Source organism: Electrona antarctica, assembly GCF_951216825.1.
Source record: "Electrona antarctica genome assembly, chromosome: 3".
Classification (NCBI taxonomy): Eukaryota; Metazoa; Chordata; class Actinopteri; order Myctophiformes; family Myctophidae; genus Electrona; species Electrona antarctica.
In genome coordinates, this window is record NC_136808.1 from 8,935,841 (window position 1) to 8,954,916 (window position 19,076).

The 19,076-nt window shown below is 46.0% G+C and overlaps 1 protein-coding gene across 1 annotated transcript in view; it reads right to left on the reverse strand.

Annotated features, from left to right (window-relative positions):
- Positions 1-19,076, reverse strand: part of lrrk1 (leucine-rich repeat kinase 1) — a 141,446-nt gene that overhangs the window by 71,402 nt on the left and 50,968 nt on the right. Inside the window, exons 19-23 of the mRNA XM_079496474.1 lie at positions 17,187-17,346; positions 16,443-16,621; positions 13,672-13,769; positions 10,539-10,710; positions 10,213-10,391 (exon numbers count right to left, since the gene is read on the reverse strand). Coding sequence (XP_079352600.1) covers positions 10,213-10,391; positions 10,539-10,710; positions 13,672-13,769; positions 16,443-16,621; positions 17,187-17,346 — 788 coding nt within the window. The remainder of the gene's footprint in view (positions 1-10,212; positions 10,392-10,538; positions 10,711-13,671; positions 13,770-16,442; positions 16,622-17,186; positions 17,347-19,076) is intronic.

The window sequence follows — 19,076 nt, forward strand, 5'->3', positions numbered from 1 at the left end:
AATTACCACTCGTATTGATGGCAATTCGAGCAACGCCACACACCACCACGAAGGTGTCCCCGTTCGAAATGATGACAGGGCGGCAGATGACTTTGCCACTGCACCTGTTATACCAGCCAGGGGGAGCTAACCTAGCCACCGCTTACACCACACACCAATACCTGACGGACCTCCACGAACACCTGCGTACCACGTTCGCTTTCGCTCAGGAAAACTTAACGAAAAGCGTAGAGGCCAGGAAAACGTACTACGACAGAAAGGCCTCGCAGGACCAATTCCAAGTAGGGGATTTGGTTTGGTATTTCATTTTTGCTCACCCAGACGGGAAGACCAAGCAGTCCAAAGGGAAACTCAACAAGAAATTCCTTCCCAGGTGGAAGGGCCCCTACCCCATAGTGGACAAACTCTCACCCGTAGCCTATAAAATACAAATCAAAAAAAGCAAGGGCGAGCCAGAGACCAGATGGGTACATCGAAACCAGATCAAATTGCACACGCCCCAGAAAATAACTAAACCCTAAGACTCGGGGAACAAAACAAAAAGGCTGATAACTTAAACCATGATGCAAAACAATATTCAATCACCTAACCAGGAAATCTAGAACCGTGTCAAATAATCAAAATAGGAACTTTGCAATTTAAACTCCGCTAACAAAGTATAAAACTGATATGTGTATAAATGCGTTCTTTGTGCCCTGAACATCATCACTGCATGTACACCCTAACCAACGCATGCCGTGTCTGTTTGTGCTTATTTCTCTTTCTCTATAGCATGGATATCCTAAAACTACTCACGTTCCTGACAATAGGGATGGGAGTCGCGAGCCCACCTGAGATAATTACAGTCGCACCATCCACCGGAGTGGTTCTGAGGGACCAACCAGGCCTGTTGATCACAGACTGTAGAACATACACTAAATTGGTGGTGGTACACCTCAGCCCACTTAGTTACTATAACAAATACCTGAAGTCATTACCAGAGATCTTTGACCGGCCTTTGACCGACCACGGCCAGTATTGGGCCGAAGACACAATCGAACATACCAACTTCGAACTCACGCACCAGCTAAAACAACTAGAGAAACTCACTCAAGGGCAAGAGGAGATAACTCCCCGCAATAGGAGAGGGGTTCCAACAGGAGCCCCCCTCGAGTCCGAATCTGAGCATGAGTTTTCCGATTTGGGGGACTACGAATTAGAACAGGATTTCATAGGCCCAAAAAGACGACCAAAACGTTGGCTGGGAGTCGCCGCGACGTTAGCCACGGCAGCCCTGTCCCTTTTTAGTTTAGGATCGGCCGGGATTAACACTGTGGCTGTCCACACCTTGAACAAAGCAGTTAGCGAGCTCCAGGCGGACCGACCCCAAATCCAAGCCGCCATCAACAAACAGGCCCGACTCTTACAGTCAGTGGGCACAACCCTCCGTGACACTATAATAATAGTCAATGCTCAGAGCACCCTCCTCAACAAAACACGAGTCACCATGAAGAACCTTCTGAGAGTAGTAGGGATAGACATTGCACATACCCAAGTAGTGACTATGATGTTTAATGACATGTTGCGAGAGACCAGCTCCTCAGTGGACGCTCTCTCTATAGGAAGAATCCCCACTTACTTAGTTCCTGTTGCTCTAGTACAAGAAATACTATCCGCCGCTACTGGGGAAGCCATCAGCACCACCCAGGCTGACCTCGCCTATGCACTAGGTGCAGCACTCCCCATCTCAGTAAACCCGGAGCGGAGAGAATTTGCTTTCCTGCTCACCCTACCAGTAATAGACAATCACAACATCTATAGACTGAAAGATGTGGTGAACTTGGGAGGCTGGCATGGCGACACTTATGTCCGCATCACCACACCTGTAGTTGTGGCTTACCATGACAGCACACCCAATCTGTACCTCGCCCCAAATCTTAACATGTGCACTAAGGTGAAAAACATTCATTGGTTATGTTCATCTAAGCCTTTTGTAAGAGATAATACCAACGGTATCTGCGGCCTTAAGCCCATGACGGACGGGTCCCAATGTTTTGCACAATCGACCCTCAGAGCACAGGTCACTCTAACCCGGGCGGAAATTATAGGAAATAGATGGCTTGTGAACACTCCAGTCAGGTTTGGCACCATCCGTTATGATGTACACGACACCTCCACCCGAGTGGCGTTGCCAGACCAGACTTTCTGGGTCAGCGTGCCAAAAGGGTCAATCTTCCATGTAGATGAAATGGCTCTGTACTATTTGTCTGATGAGCCATACCACGCCGAACTCGAAGTCTCTGAGTTTTTCAAAAATTACAAACTCCACTTTGACCCTGCCACTCTTAGACAGATGGAGGAAGGCACCCAGTCCATTGAATTAACAGCCCTGGACGCTGCCCTCCTAATTAAACCTACCCTCCTCAGTGACGATAATAACACCCTGATAGGTTCCTGGTCAGCCTCCGACACGCTATTAGTGACGCTCGTCGCCCTGGGGTATGCTCTCATGGGAGGTATGGCGTTCTGGTACGGTAGACGCTATATGACCGTGGACAACCACTGCCGCAACGTAAAATTGTGTGGACAGGACGACGCGGAGCCCGGAACTGAGCTACGTCTCGAAATAGTCCCCTTACAGGCCCCCTTCCAGGGAGACCGGGGCACCCTGCCAGATCTAGAAGAGTAATTGAGTAATCTAGGACCCTGTTTCTCGTGAAACAGCAAGAAATCTCCTCCCCTACCGAAACGGGAAGACCACTGAGTATGCGTATCACACACAGTATTAATTCTTGTTTACATCTTCTTATCCTAAGTATTAAAACCAAAACTACCTCAAAAATGCCTATGCAGAATAATGCCTCCTGGGATAGAGTTTGGTTTTCTGTTCCGTTCCCTGCCTTGATGTGAGACATGATCAACCTGCAACCTCACTAGAGGAAGGAATTCAAACCTGTAGGTGCACTAGCCTGTTAAATCGCCTAGAGGCACAAAATGGAGTTACTGTTCGCTTGGTTTCTCCCCAATAGGCATTGAGCCATTTGCTCCTTATATTTTGTTATCATTTGTTTTTGTTTACCAGACAAAATGATTGTTGTCACTAGACATTGAGCCATTTGCTCCTTATATTTTGTTATCATTTTTTTTTTTTTTGATGGTTTACCAGACAAATGATTGTTGTCACTAGACATTGAGCCATTTGCTCCTTATATTTTGTTATCGTTTGAATTATATTTCAACAGACGAAAGTATTATTTCCTCTTCTTTTACTCTGGCCCTTGTTCCACTTTCCTCTCCCCTACTACACTGGTTGCCAGTCTTTAGACCAGTACAACTTTATCAATAGGAGAAAAGAGCTCAGTGTAAAAATGACTTAAGAGAAGCTGTGTCGTTTTGGGTGCATGATGTGGTCAATAAAACCTTGACCCGCCGGCAATGACATGTTTTGACATTGTTGTGTTCCCCTGAGAGCGTAAGCTCCATGCTCGGGGAAGCCTTACACCCACCTGAACGACATCCAAGACACTATCTCCTGTCTCTCTCCCTCATGGATGCCGCTCCGCGACTAGCGGAATCGGGCACCCACCTGAATGCCAGTGTTGTGAACAAAACTGACATTGGGTTGTTTCCCCTGGGAGCATATACGGGCTCGGGGAAACCTGAATGACATTACAGACACTGCCTCCGCTCCTTCTCTCTCCCTCTCTCTCTCCCTCATGGATGCCGCCCCGCAACTAGCGGAACCGGGCACCCACCTGAATGCCAGTGTTGTGAACAAAACTGACATTGGGTTGTTTCCCCTGGGAGCATATACGGGCTCGGGGAAATCTGAATGACATTACAGACACTGCCTCCGCTTCTCTCTCTCTCTCTTCCCCTCTCCCTCAGTGGACTCTACTCTGCACCCAGCATAACTCTACACCTGGCCGAAAAGACCGTACAGACACTGCCTTTCCTCTTTTCCTCCAGTGCCACGAACATTGACACCACTGCGGGAAGTCCGACCCCGCTGTCAGAAAGGGGCCCTACCTGCAAGGCAGGCATCCCAGTGGCCTAAAATTGACAGCTAGTTAAAGGAGGAAGGGTAAGAAATGGAAATAGGCCAAAGAACGGCCAACAAACCTTGTCGGCCTTTTATTTAGCCTAAGGGGGGATCTGTAGTCTGAGAGAGAGCTGATGGGTGAAATTAACTTGGCCAATTTAAGTAAAAGGACACCACCTTATTTCCCCATTTCTCTTGAGTGAGTAAAATCAGAGAATGTGGGCCGAACGGTGGTGCCTGACACTTGGTCGAGTTATTGCCTACACTGAATAAACAAACCGGACCTGAAGACTCCCCTAACCCCGCCAGGATGCGCGTGGGGCACGCAGAATCTGCTGAACGTTTCACCCTAACAGATGACAGACACTGGACAGTGCCATGCAGCCACTGGCACAAGAAATGCACTTCCTAACCCTTGATTGTGAGACCAGAATGACATGCACTACTGTAACACACATTGTTTAATAAGAACGCACATACCAAACACCACTACCTTTTGTTCAATATTGGGGGGGATGCGCTGCCATCCCCAGACGTGTGAAAAATAACCTCACGGTTGAACGCTTACCCAAGGGTGGGCGTGTGTGTGTGTGTGTGTGTGAGTATGTGCGTTGGTGCGTGTGTGCCTGTGTGTGCCGGTGTGTGGATGTGTGTGTGTGCGCTCTTAACTTCAAAGATCTAAACAAATGGTTGCTGGCGATAAGTTATAGGTGCGACATTCCTTAGCCCCTCCAAACGGACTTTGGGGTAAAATAAGCAAATTTACTAACCAGTTTGAGCTGGTTCCCAAGACAAAGAGAATGCCTTTTTGGCGCTTTTCTTAACTTCAATATATACCAGAGAGAACCGATTTTGGTTGCTCTTTCCATTTTGCAACGACCACGCAACACAAGCCACGCGTGGAGCTTGCCTTTTAAACACAGACCCAGGGAACTAGAGCAGTTCCGTATCACCTCAACTGGGTGTGTTCATATGAGAACCAGATCGACTACGTTATATTTTAATCTTAAAGAAGTAAAGACAACTTTATAGTGTCGCGCAACACCTTTGGATTTTAACTACGTTCATTACTCCTGGTTCCAGATTCTGAGGATCTCGCCTAGACGGAATTTCAACCACAGGTGGGTCCAGGAATTGAACATGTTAATGCCCCAAACCGACGCTAGATTCCTTATTTTATAACCTGATTTAGAGAACCAGCTACTCTTTTCCTCGGGAAATGATTTAAGGTAAACTTGAAGTTAGCAACCATTTAAATCTCCTAGTTGCTAGGAGAACCTCTTTCCTCTTTCCTCTTTCTTCTTCCTGAAACTATCTTTGCATTGTGTTTTAAACAGAACGAAGCTATAATTGTAATATCATTTTGACCAGATCGAATTTAATTGTGTACTACCATTGACTAACTCCGTTTCACCGCGCGAGTTGTCAAAGGTAGGACTCCACACCGGCCTGGCAAAATATATATTTTCAATGCACAACAGTTTATTTAGCTGAAGCTCATGTCTCCACTAAATACCTGTTGACGCGCTCGTTCATTTGCTATGTGGTATTATTTTTGAATGAATGATTGCACACAACCAGATGCAAGCATTTTGTAACAGTATTTCGATATAATAAATATACCATTTGCTAGTACAATCTAAACAAATCTACGGAGTGTTTCTTTGTTTCTGTCTGTGTTCATTGATCTGTGTGCATCGAGGAGAACCGTAATTTTAACATTAATACAACCATATTCGAAACTCACGCCCTCATTGGACGTTAATGATATGCAAGGGGATAGAGTGTAATGTGCCTTTAATTCGCTGGCGAGTTAAGGTTACATTTACTCTCTGGCTAATTGACATCATAATCTTGCCTAATTATCTCGCTACACCGTCCACCAGTGACATCATCGATGGTGAATCCAAGCTAATAGAAACGGCAGGCGTTCTTTTCCTGAAAAGTTGCAATGCAAAAGTTGAAGCCATCGTTCTCACGATAATACAAATCTAAATATATTTAAAAACAAATCGTGTTTTAAAAAAAATCTGCCTAATGACGATGTCACTGGTGGACGGGTGTCCGAACTGCCCAAAGCCCTCCTATGAGACACAGACTGAGTAGGGAAAAAATGGTGGTGTTTTATCATGAACATTAGTGAGGACTAATTATATGAAGAGATGTTGAAAAGTGGTGAAGTGGTCCTTTAAGTGTTGTTACTGTTGTAACTGTTTGTTTTTTTTACTGTTGAGACCGAAGACAAATTTCCACACGTGGACAATAAATTAAACTAACTAACTACAATTATTTGAAAACTTTAGTTACTATAGTTACATTGTACATTTTGATTACTATTACGAAACAAACTACAACCACTTCAGCCCTACGCACATTTTTCGGCCATTTGAAAATAGCCGATCTACAAGCTGACTATGGCTAACCCTAACCCATCTGAATCCAGCCTTTAGCTGTGTGGGACTCCATATTTGGATGAACCTAACGTCATATCCGATGAGATGAGATGTCATGCTTGTCAGTCTTCTAAATAATGACAATTTTCTGAAAGATTTGAGGCACATTTTAACGATTTTTCAAAAATAGCAGACCTACAAGTTCATAGCGCGCCACTCGGTGGCGCGCTATGAGCTTGTAGATCTGCTATTTTTCAATAGCTAAATTATAACATAATGTTTAAAACGCTAACGCTAACGTGACATGGATGCGTTCCAGGTCTCAATGGGTTAAAAGGCTGATTCCACACAGTGTGAGGATCAGTAGCTTGAGAGAGACGAATCAACCCCAGTGAAGAGATGGAGAAACTGTGTGATTCTGAGCTGATTCAGCAATACTCTGTGCCTGTAACTCTGTACAGCACATCCCTGCCTCATCCTGTCCCGGATGGAAAACAAGTGCATTGTGGAAACGTATTGAAGAATCTGACAAACAACAAAGAGAGATTCTCATATTGTATTAAGTGTCTTAGGAAAGCAAAGCTTCTCCTCAGGAAGGTTTTTACTATGAGATTCAGGTTGGAGGGAAGACTGCCTGGACAATAGGAGTGACCAGAGAGTCCATCAACAGGAAGGGACCAATCTATCTGAATCCTGGTGATGGTTTCTGGACTATAGTGTTGAGGAATGGAAATCACTACAAGGCCGCTGCTGGCCATGATGTCCTCCTCCCTGTAGGAGAGAAGCTCCAGAAAGTGGGAGTGTTTGTGGATCATGAGGAGGGTCTGGTCTCCTTTTATGATGTGGAGACCAGAGTCCAACTGTACTCTTTCACTGGCTGCTCCTTCACCGAGAGACTCTGGCCATACTTCAATCCAATTAACCATAATTACAATGGTCCAATCTCTGTTCCTCTCAGTACAGTATAGTGACAGTACAGTACAGGGACCCCCATGGGGACCCCCACACGGTAACTCTGTAATTTCTCAACCATTTCGGACGCGCGGCGGCTCGCCGGAACCGGTCCGGCCCGTCCCTGGGGTATGGATGTTCCGGGGACCCCCCCGGGGACCCCCACATGGTAACTCTGTCATTTCTCAACCATTTCGGACGCGGGGCGGCTCGCCGGAACCGGGGCGGCTCGCCGGAACCGGGGCGGCCCCTGGCCACGTTCCTGTTGGGTTTGGAACTTCCAGGGACCACCCGGGGACCCCCACACTGAGTTGCACCACTCACTTCACACTCACTTTTCATGGCATATGAAAAGGGAATCATAGCTTCAAATTGACATTGGTTGTTCAGTTTGACCCACCAGATTGGAGATATGGCTTATAGAGAAACAGCGAGTTGAGCAAACAGGCTCGAAAGGTTCACTTTTCTGTGGACTCTAACATTACACCTAGCTACATGTTTAAGCATTTATTTCATATTTACATGTCGATTGCAGCTCTGACATTTAATTGAGACATGCGAGTATGTCTGTCTGTGCTATTAACCAATTTTGGGCGGGAACCCCTTTTGGTGTTAGCATTATGTTTAGCTATTGCATTATGTTTAGCTATTGAAAAATAGCAGATCTACAAGCTCATAGCGCGCCACCGAGTGACGCGCTACGAGCTAGGTCAGACTGACATAGAAACATAGCTTTTTCAGAAAACTGTCAGGATGTAGAAGACATTTTTAGAATCTGATCTCAGGTCAAAATGGGTTAACTCATATTGGATAAAAACATAAACAAATTCAGTTTTTCTCCTCTTATCTGGTGAAAAGATGGAGGCTGCATCATGTACATGACGTGAGAGAGATATAATACTGTACAGGAGCATCTCTTAGTCATTCATAGAGCTCTACACTACGCTATGAAATAAAGATCAGGAGCACCTGTGAGAGCTGCCGGCTGTGATTATGACAGAGCAGCTGGCTGCGAGCAGCATAAAGGTGTGCGTGTGCCTGTACATGTGCGTGTGTGTGTGTGTGTGTGCATGTGTTTTGAAAGAGGGAACATAACGCAGCTGGACCATCTTATTATCACAGGATGTGCTGCTAAGTCCGCCTCTGAATGCAATTAATTATGTCTACTCCGATACGGCTTATCTCGGCCTGGGGGAGACGCAGCGCAACGCTGAGAGGCTGGCAGCGTGCCTACTGCGACGGAGATGGCAAAGCCATTCTCACCTCCTAAGCGAAACTATATGAACTGCCGTTTCACGGTGTGTGTGTGTGTGTGTTTGTGCACGCGAGTGAGTGCGTTAGTCAAACAACACCCCATCAATCTTAACCCATTTTGGGCGGGAACCCCTTTTGGTGTTTTAAACATTATGTTATAATTTAGCTATTGAAAAATAGCAGATCTACAAGCTTGTAGGTCTGCTATTTTTGAAAAATCGTAAAAATGTGGCGCAAATCTTTGAATATATATTCTTTCAAAGTGAATGTTTTGAACTAAATGGGTTAATGAGCCTTCACAGGTGGTAAAGTGGCAGCTCAATCATAGCTATCTGGAGGAGACTGGTCTAATCCTGAATCCATTACATGAGTCACGCCGCGTGGGCCTTCAAGCACATTATAGTCATGGATTTGACTCACATTTCGAGGCGTCCCGTCTACTTCATTTCTTTTTTTTTAGCCCTACAACTATTTAGCCCCTGCTACCTGAGAGGTTAGAGTTCTCAACGGGCCTGAAAATTAAGGCCGGGCCCTAACTGGGCCCCACTGGCTCGGCTCGGCCCGGCCCTGCCCGGCCCGGCCGGAACAACTACCATACTTTTAGCCCCGAAAACCAGAAAGAGGTGTCATTATGCTTATTTTCATTTTACTCTCCCAAGAGTTAAATTATTGTTACAGATCTGCATTACTACATTTACAAGAAGTCTACACAATTAGAGAATCTAGAAGAATTGTTATTTTGATCAACGTTTGGCTGTTATCTCTCCTAATGGTACAAACATCAATACAGCATGGAATTGTGCACAACATCTTATCCAACAACAAAATATTCTTTAGCGGTGGGTCTGAGAGGCTAAATGTCATCAGATGGTGGTCCGTGGCTCAAATGCTGAATAAATAATGGACCTTGAAATGAAAAGGGTTGAAAACCACTCATCTAAACTCTACCTGAGGTATCCTCCATCGAAGGTGACCAGTAGATTAATCTAACCTCAGGTATCCCCCATCGAAGGTGACCAGTAGATTAATCTAACCTCAGGTATCCCCCATCGAAGGTGACCAGCAGATTAATCTAACCTCAGGTATCCTCCATCGAAGGTGACCAGCAGATTAATCTAACCTCAGGTATCCCCCATCGAAGGTGACCAGCAGATTAATCTAACCTCAGGTATCCTCCATCGAAGGTGACCAGTAGATTAATCTAACCTGAGGTATCCTTCATCGAAGGTGACCAGTAGATTAATCTAACCTCAGGTATCCTCCATCGAAGGTGACCAGTAGATTAATCTAACCTCAGGTATCCTCCATCGAAGGTGACCAGTAGATTAATCTAACCTGAGGTATCCTCCATCGAAGGTGACCAGCAGATTAATCTAACCTCAGGTATCCTCCATCGAAGGTGACCAGTAGATTAATCTAACCTCAGGTATCCTCCATCGAAGGTGACCATCAGATTAATCTAACCTCAGGTATCCTCCATCGAAGGTGACCAGTAGATTAATCTAACCTCAGGTATCCTCCATCGAAGGTGACCAGTAGATTAATCTAACCTCAGGTATCCTCCATCGAAGGTGACCAGTAGATTAATCTAACCTGAGGTATCCTCCATCGAAGGTGACCAGCAGCCCCTCCTTCCAGTAGATGGTGTGGCTGCGTCGGACTCTGAAGGTGCTGCAGCGGTTCCTCTGGTTCCTCTGCTGAGTCCCAGCGAAGCTGTAGATCACAGAGTTCCTGCTGCGCTGGTTCCTAGCGTTCCTCTTCGGCTCAAACGACTTCCACAACAACAACAACAACAACACAACAACAACACAAGGGACAACAGGGACAGGGATTTTACATGGCGGAATACTCCGTCATAATTTGACATTACGACGGAGTACGTTTAATGACGCGTCAACGTCATTACATTTGCTAATCACCTGGAGGTCCATCTCCGTGAGGCTGATGAGCATCCTGGCGATGAAGCGCTCCCAGAAGCCGGCGGGAACGAAGCTCATCTTGAAGAGACGCTGCAGCGTGTTGGCGCTGTGCTGGCGGAAGCCCTGGAGGTCCATGGAGGGCTTGGGGGGGAGGAGGTGGGGCAACAGGAAACTACCAACAGAACACAGCAGAGTTAGAACATGGAGGCGGGCTTGGGGGGGAGGAGGAGGTGGGGCAACAGGAAACTACCAACAGAACACAGCAGAGTTAGGACATGGAGGCGGGCTTGGGGGGGAGGAAGTGGGGCAACAGGAAACTACCAACAGAACACAGCAGAGTTAGGACATGGAGGCGGGCTTGGGGGGGAGGAGGAGGTGGGGCAACAGGAAACTACCAACAGAACACAGCAGAGTTAGAACATGGAGGCGGGCTTGGGGGGGAGGAGGAGGTGGGGCAACAGGAAACTACCAACAGAACACAGCAGAGTTAGGACATGGAGGCGGGCTTGGGGGGGAGGAGGTGGGGCAACAGGAAACTACCAACAGAACACAGCAGAGTTAGGACATGGAGGCGGGCTTGGGGGGGAGGAGGTGGGGCAACAGGAAACTACCAACAGAACACAGCAGAGTTAGGACATGGAGGCGGGCTTGGGAGGGGGGGGGAGGTGGGGCAACAGGAAACTACCAACAGAACACAGCAGAGTTAGGACATGGAGACGGGCTTGGGGGGGAGAAGGTGGGGCAACAGGAAACTACCAACAGAAAACAGCAGAGTTAGGACATGGAGGCGGGCTTGGGGGGGAGGAGGTGGGGCAACAGGAAACTACCAACAGAACACAGCAGAGTTAGGACATGGAGGCGGGCTTGGGGGGGAGGGGGGTGGAGGTGGGGCAACAGGAAACTACCAACAGAAAACAGCAGAGTTAGGACATGGAGGCGGGCTTGGGGGGGAGGAGGTGGGGCAACAGGAAACTACCAACAGAACACAGCAGAGTTAGGACATGGAGGCGGGCTTGGGGGGGAGGAGGTGGGGCAACAGGAAACTACCAACAGAACACAGCAGAGTTAGGACATGGAGGCGGGCTTGGGGGGGGGGGGGGGGGGGGGCAACAGGAAACTACCAACAGAACACAGCAGAGTTAGGAGTTAGGACATGGAGGCGGGCTTGGGGGGGGGGGCAACAGGAAACTACCAACAGAACACAGCAGAGTTAGGACATGGAGGCGGGCTTGGTGGGGGGGGGGGGGGGGCAACAGGAAACTACCAACAGAACACAGCAGAGTTAGGACATGGAGGCGGGCTTGGGGGGGAGGAGGAGGTGGGGCAAAAGGCAGGCAAGTGCACACATAAACAAGAGGGCCCTCTCACAATATATCCTATCACTGTTATGCCGATGACACACAACTGTTTCTATCCTTCCCCCCCTCTGCCACCCAGGTGGAAGAGCGCATCACTGCTTGCCTGGCTGACATCTCACAGTGGATGTCCTCCAACCACCTCAAGCTGAACCCAGACAAGACTGAGCTTCTCTTCTTCCCAGCTAAGTCCTACCCGATGCGGGAGCTAACTATTTCCGTAGACAACGCCCTGGTAACGTCTGTCCCAACAGCCAGGAACCTTGGTGTTGTCCTGGACAGTCAGCTCTCGTTCAAAACTCACATCACAGCTGTCACTCGATCCTGTAGGTTCACACTCTATAACATACGACGAATTAGACCGTTCCTCACCCAGGAATCATCCCAGCTCCTAATCCAGACAACAGTCCTGTCAAAACTTGACTATTGTAACTCTCTCCTTACTGGCCTACCGGCATGTGCACTGAAGCCTCTCCAACTGATCCAAAATGCCGCAGCTCGCTTGGTCTTCAACCAGCCAAAATTCTCACATGTCTCCCCCCTGCTCCGCTCCCTGCACTGGCTCCCGGTCGCTGCCCGCACAGAATACAAAACTCTGATGTTGGCATTTAAAGCAACCAAAGGTATGGCTCCCCCATATCTTGCCAGCATGATTGAACCCTACAAACTCTCCCGCGCACTCAGATCAGCCAACGCAGGGAAGCTGGAAGTACCCTCACTAAAAACGCCGGGACAACGCTCCACACGTCCCAAACTCTTCTCCCTTCTGGCCCCAAAACTGTGGAATGCACTTCCCGTTGCAATCAGAACTGCAGCATCACTCCCGATCTTCCGCCGTAGTCTGAAAACCCACCTTTTCAGACTCCATCATGGCCCATAGCACTTACCCTACCCCCCTTAGACAGCACTTCTTAGACTTATATAGCATTTGAAACAGACTTATAGCATGTCATGTAGACAGCACAATAAGTGCATTGTATGTAGTCATAGCACTTCATAGTATATATGTACAGCATAGTATAGCATATATGTGTAGTTTATATGTATAGTGTCATTATATAGATATGTTCTAGTTATAGTTTATATGTATAGTGTCATTATATAGATATGTTCTAGTCACGTTCTTAGCTTACGCATGTTTCGCGATAAATGCATTTTTACATATGTGATGTATTCCCATGCTTTTTGTTCTTGCTTATTGTAAATCGCTCTGGATTAAGAGCGTCTGCTAAATGCCTAAATTGTAAATTGTAATTGTCCAGACCATGAATGTAGCATTTACAATGGTGGAAGAAATGCAAATGCCACTCCTTTACATACCCATATACCTGGAAGGCATACCTGGAATTCAGGATAATTGCTTTTTTACAAAGTCTCCTGAACTCGAACGCAGCATTTTGCGTTGAACAAATTTTGTTTCGAACCCGCATCTCCACTAGGTAAAGACTGCTGGGTTGCGAACGTGCGCAGCAAAAACAGCAGATCTACAAGCTCACAACGCGTCACGCTGCGACGAGCTTGTAGATCTGCTATTTTTGCCCAAAAGTGCCCTCTTACGGAATTCCAGCCCCTGCCTCTCTCTAACATTCTCTGCACGTCTCTGAGGTGAGGCAACAAGTAACTACGAAGAGATTAGAACATGGAGGGCTTGGGGTGAGGAGGCAGTGTTGATTTTGGCTGCAAATTTAGATTTTAGTTTTAGTCACCTTTTAGATCTGAAATGTTTTAGTGTTAGTCTAGTTTAGTCGACTAAATATGATACGATTTTTTTTTAGTACCTGTTGTTGGCCACCGGTAGCGCTATCTCAAACTTGGCCAGAAACTGGAAATACTGCTCTTCTGTCTGCTTGGTGAACCCTGTTCCCACCAGCAGCATCTGGGAAAAAACAGAGAGCATGATGGGAGATGGAGTCAAAACAACATCTGCAAAAACAGAGAGCATAATGGGAGTGAAACAACGTCTCTGAACATGCACTGATGCAACTGATATACCGTATTTGTACAATAGTTTCACACTCTGTACGATCGATAACTCCAAAACTGCCTAAATCCATGATCATTTCACCATTATTATTACAGAAAAGTGTGTGAATTTACTACATTTCCTGGCTGCTGATTTGGGATCCGGGATTCAAAATAAGTCAGGAAATCAGGAAATCTGATGATAGATCTGTACTTGGGAGACATTAAAAACACTGGACGCATCATTTCCAGTCCAGTTCCAAGCTTTTATTTGTGTGTGAGATCCAGGAAGTTACCACGCACTTCCACGCAGCATAATATGTGAGGTGTTTTTGTACTTGAAAACTTTAGTAACTACAGATTACTGTAGTTACTTTGATTATTATTACAAAACACACATTAACCCAGAGGCGTATCTACAATAAGGCGAGGGCAGGCGTCCGCCTGTCCAAATCCATTTCTGGCCTGGCCAAAAGCCATACAATGAGAAAAAAGAGGACAAAAACAAGACCTGAGAACTATTAGTGGACAGCTGATTGGCCGTCGCGGTAGAGCGCGACCCTCAATCACCCATTGGAATGTAAATGCAAGCCTTTCAGCCTTTGTATACTACTCGTCTGGCAGGTATATCTCTTTGAAAACCTTTAGTGCTACGATTGTGCACGGGGAGACAACAATTAACACATCTTGCCTGCCCAAAACGTCATTCCTGGATACGCCACTGCATTAACCACTTCAGCCCTATAAATATTTTGGCCATTTGATAATATTTTCAAAATATTTGTATACATTTGAAAACTTGAAATGGGACATTCTGCATAGCGCATACTTTCTACTTTTGGTACTTTAGGTGCATTTCGATGCCAATAGGGGGAGAGCATAGTGACACGTTCGGTAGGGTTTTGGCGTATTTGGACGCCATCTTCCTGCCTACATGTAGGCTAGTAGGATGCTAAGCTACTTGGCTGCCAGCCTGTAGTTCGTAAGTTTGCTTGTCAGTGACGCTGGTGTGTTATACCGTCACTGCAGTACACCATCTTCCATCTTTGACTTGTCACAACTCTTCTACTCTATGGCTCTGGATCGACGGCGGTATTATTATTATTCGCCGTTGGAAAATGTTCGGGTGTTCTGATCTGATAGCCGCCTCCCCTCCACTCACGTCAAAACAGTTCTCAATGTTTACATCTTACTTGACGAGAAGACATGTGAAGAACCAGGGAGACAGGGGAAAAACACCACGAGAGTGACGAGTGATCAGTCAAACATGTGTTCTCTCCGCAGTAAATAAATAAATAGCAGTGTTATGTTGTACCATCTGTCTGTATGCGACCTGACCATTATTATTTTGACATTATTACAGTGTCATGCGCGTTTGAGGACAGGTAGAGAGCAGAGCATACATGTGTTTGGGAATGTTGAAGGCTGAAGGTTATGTTGTTTTGTCAGCCGACACCCAAATCAAAGAAACCATTGTATTTAAGTATTTGATATCTCCGACAGTCAACGCACTGCAAGGCTACAATGGAAGCATAATTCTGACGGCCCGCGTTGGAATGGACGAGTTAGGGTATCAAGTTTGTTTATTTCGTCATCTGACACCCAAACCATACAGCGTTTATTTAATTATTTTATATCTACAATGGTATTATGTCTCCACAGTGAGGCTGGAAAATGTAGCCTAGCAGCCTAGTACTACTATAGCCAGTGGCGTAAATATCGACGGTGCAACCGGTGCGATGCACCGGGGCCCAGCGCCCCCAAGGGGCCCATGAAGGGGAAGAAAAAGAGAAAAAAAAGAGTCAGGACGACGGTGAAAGCCTGGTTTCAGGGGCTATCGGTCACAGGAAGAGTAACACGAAGGATTCGTCAGTGATGTCACTGACTGCTGGTTTATAAACGGCTTCAAGTCCATACTACTTCCGTGTTGCATAGGAGTGACATCACTGTCCACTCCTTCTTGGTATTTTTACCACCTTGTTTCAACGTGTGTGTTTGTGTTCATGCGCTGCCTGTCAGCAGCATAACATAGCTCAGCTGTAGCCTATTCTGTCACGTTCCGTCGCGCTAATGATACACTAGATGGGATTATTATGTCATGTCAGCACTATCAGAAGATGTAACCCAGGTAACCCATCTGTCCAAAGTCATTTCTGATAGCCTGCAGGCTGCAGCCCTGCAGTCCTACAGATACACAGATACAGAATGATTGAAAGTGAAGCAAATTGATTGAATATTTTACTATCAGATCGCTTAGGTACAGTTCAAAGACGCATTTGGTACAATGAAGCGCTACGCATCATTTCACATCGCATCGCATGCAGCACATTATTAGTATTATTATTATATTTTAGGGGCCCACACAAAATATTTGCACCGGGGCCCACTGCCAGGTAGTTTCGCCACTGACTATAGCCTACTAGCCTACTGATAGGCAGGACAATGGCAACCAGAATAACCCGTTCTGAGCGAAACTCCTCCCTATGCACTGGCCCTATACTTTTGTACTTTTAGTAGATTTTTGAATTCCGGACATTTACTGTACTTAAGTAAAACATGCGAGTACTTTTTTTCCACCACTACTCACCCTGAGGTCTTCCGTGCGGATCAGTCCGTTCCTGGCCACGGAGCGAGACGACTTGAGGTGGATGATCCTCTCCAGACACTCCGACAGCCAGACGGGACACAGGAAGTACAGCATGCACAGACCATGGCTGGTGTCTGGGAAGTGCAGCAGGGAGCCCGTCTCGATCAGGAAGCTGATGGCTGCGTTGGATGGATGAGACAGTATGTCATTATGTGCTTAATGTCCTCAAAGTCACGCCTCCAACGAGCTTTGGACTGAGCAAGATTGGACCTTCTGTTCTTGAAAATGGCCTATTTTCGATTGAGTTTTGGCTAATGTTGCCTGTTTTTCTTCAATAACACGGCCTGGGAATGTCGGACAGCAACAAACTAGATACCTGCGTGAAGTCTACTTTGAGCTGAATTCAACACATCCACTTCCATTACCTTCTGCCTTACCGAACAGAAAGGACAGGACTTTTTTAGGAAGAATTTTACACACGTGTTAATTTAGTCGACTGAGACGATGGCGAAAAATGCTTGTCGACTACGAAAACATAATAAAACAAAATAAAAACTAAGCTATGATTTTATGTTTGGTTGTGTGCAGGTATAACGCTCCACAAATAGCACTAGCAGATCTACAAGCTATATCAAAATGTGCTGTCAAACTCAACGCTGCATTAGTATTTGTTTTTTAACAACCAATCTTGTTGGTCTTTCTATAATAACAATAGTCTCCATTAGGGGGCAGCAGCACTAGTACCGGTCTGCAGGTCCTCGTAGTCACTGATGTCACTTCCTGGGTTGTGCTGGATCAGGAGGTCCAGCTGGGCGTCGGTCAGATACTGGACCTCGTCCTCAGAGTCTCGTCTGAGCCGCTCCGAGATGACCGCCTCCTGGAGGGCCAGGTAGCTCCGAGGGATCTATAGATCGATTAGAACAGAGTCAGGTAGCTTCTAGAGATCTGGTATATAGACAACAGACTGTCAGAGTCAGGTAGCTTCTAGAGATCTGGTATATAGACAACAGAGTCAGGTAGCTTCTAGAGATCTGGTATATAGACAACAGAGTCAGGTAGCTTCTAGAGATCTGGTATATAGACAACAGAGTCAGGTAGCTTCTAGAGATCTGGTATATAGACAACAGAGTCAGGTAGCTTCTAGAGATCTGGTTTAGAGAGACAACAGAGTCAGGTAGCTTCTAGAGATCTGGTTTATATATAAACCAGATCTCTAGAAGCTACCTGACTCTGTTGTCTATAGACAACAGAGTCAGGTAGGTTCTAGAGATCTGGTTTAGAGACAACAGAGTCAGGTAGGTTCTAGAGATCTGGTTTAGAGACAACAGAGTCAGGTAGCTTCTAGAGATCTGGTTTATAAACAGAGTCAGGTAACTTCTAGAGGTCTGGTTTATAGACAACAGAGGCAGGTAGCTTCTAGAGGTCTGGTTTATAGACAACAGAGTCAGGTAGCTTCTAGAGATCTGGTTTGTAGACAGCAGAGTCAGGTAACTTCTAGAGATCTGGTTTATAGACAACAGAGGCAGGTAGCTTCTAGAGATCTGGTTTATAGACAACAGAGGCAGGTAGCTTCTAGAGATCTGGTTTATAGACAACAGAGTCAGGTAGCTTCTAGAGATCTGGTTTATAGACAACAGAGGCAGGTAGCTTCTAGAGATCTGGTTTATAGACAACAGAGTCAGGTAGCTTCTAGAGATCTGGTTTAGAGACAACAGAGGCAGGTAGCTTCTAGAGGTCTGGTTTATAGACAACAGAGTCAGGTAGGTTCTAGAGATCTGGTTTAGAGACAACAGAGTCAGGTAGGTTCTAGAGATCTGGTTTAGAGACAACAGAGTCAGGTAGCTTCTAGAGATCTGGTTTAGAGAGACAACAGAGTCAGGTAGCTTCTAGAGATCTGGTTTATAGACAACAGAGTCAGGTAGCTTCTAGAGATCTGGTTTAGAGACAACAGAGTCAGGTAGCTTCTAGAGATCTGGTTTATAGACAACAGAGTCAGGTAGGTTCTAGAGATCTGGTGGTTTATAGACCTTTTAGACCAATGTAACTCAATTTCAGATTTTTCTATGAATCGCGATTACAATATTAATGTTTCTGGAGGAAGATAGACATTGTGTGCTAATGCTAACATTAGCTTTTTCTGCAGAAGCATTTTGGGAGACCTAGAAGTAGTAATCTGCCCACATCCGCCTTGGCAGCCATGCAATATCACTAATGAACACATGGTGGCAGCTTAATTTACCTAAGTATACACAATTAGAGAATGTAGAAGAATTGTTATTTTGATCAACGTTTGCCTGTTTTCTCTCCTGATGGTACCAACAGCATGGAATTGTGGACACAATCTTATCCAACAACAAAATTTGTTTTGGGTCTGAGAGGCTAAATGCCATCACATGGTGGTTCCGTGGCTCAAATGCTGAATAAATAATGAAAACTGTTGAAAACCACTGCTCTCTACAGTACTAAATAAAGCAAAAGCTGACGATTTATTTCAAAGGTCAAGCTGGATTTATTTCAACTCCTATTCCCGGCTTCTATTAGAGATTTTCTAGTCTTGCGTTGCCAGACTGTTGTCTCTCGCAATTATCCAAATGCTTCTGTCATACAGTCTGGAGCAACGGAAGCTTTGATCAT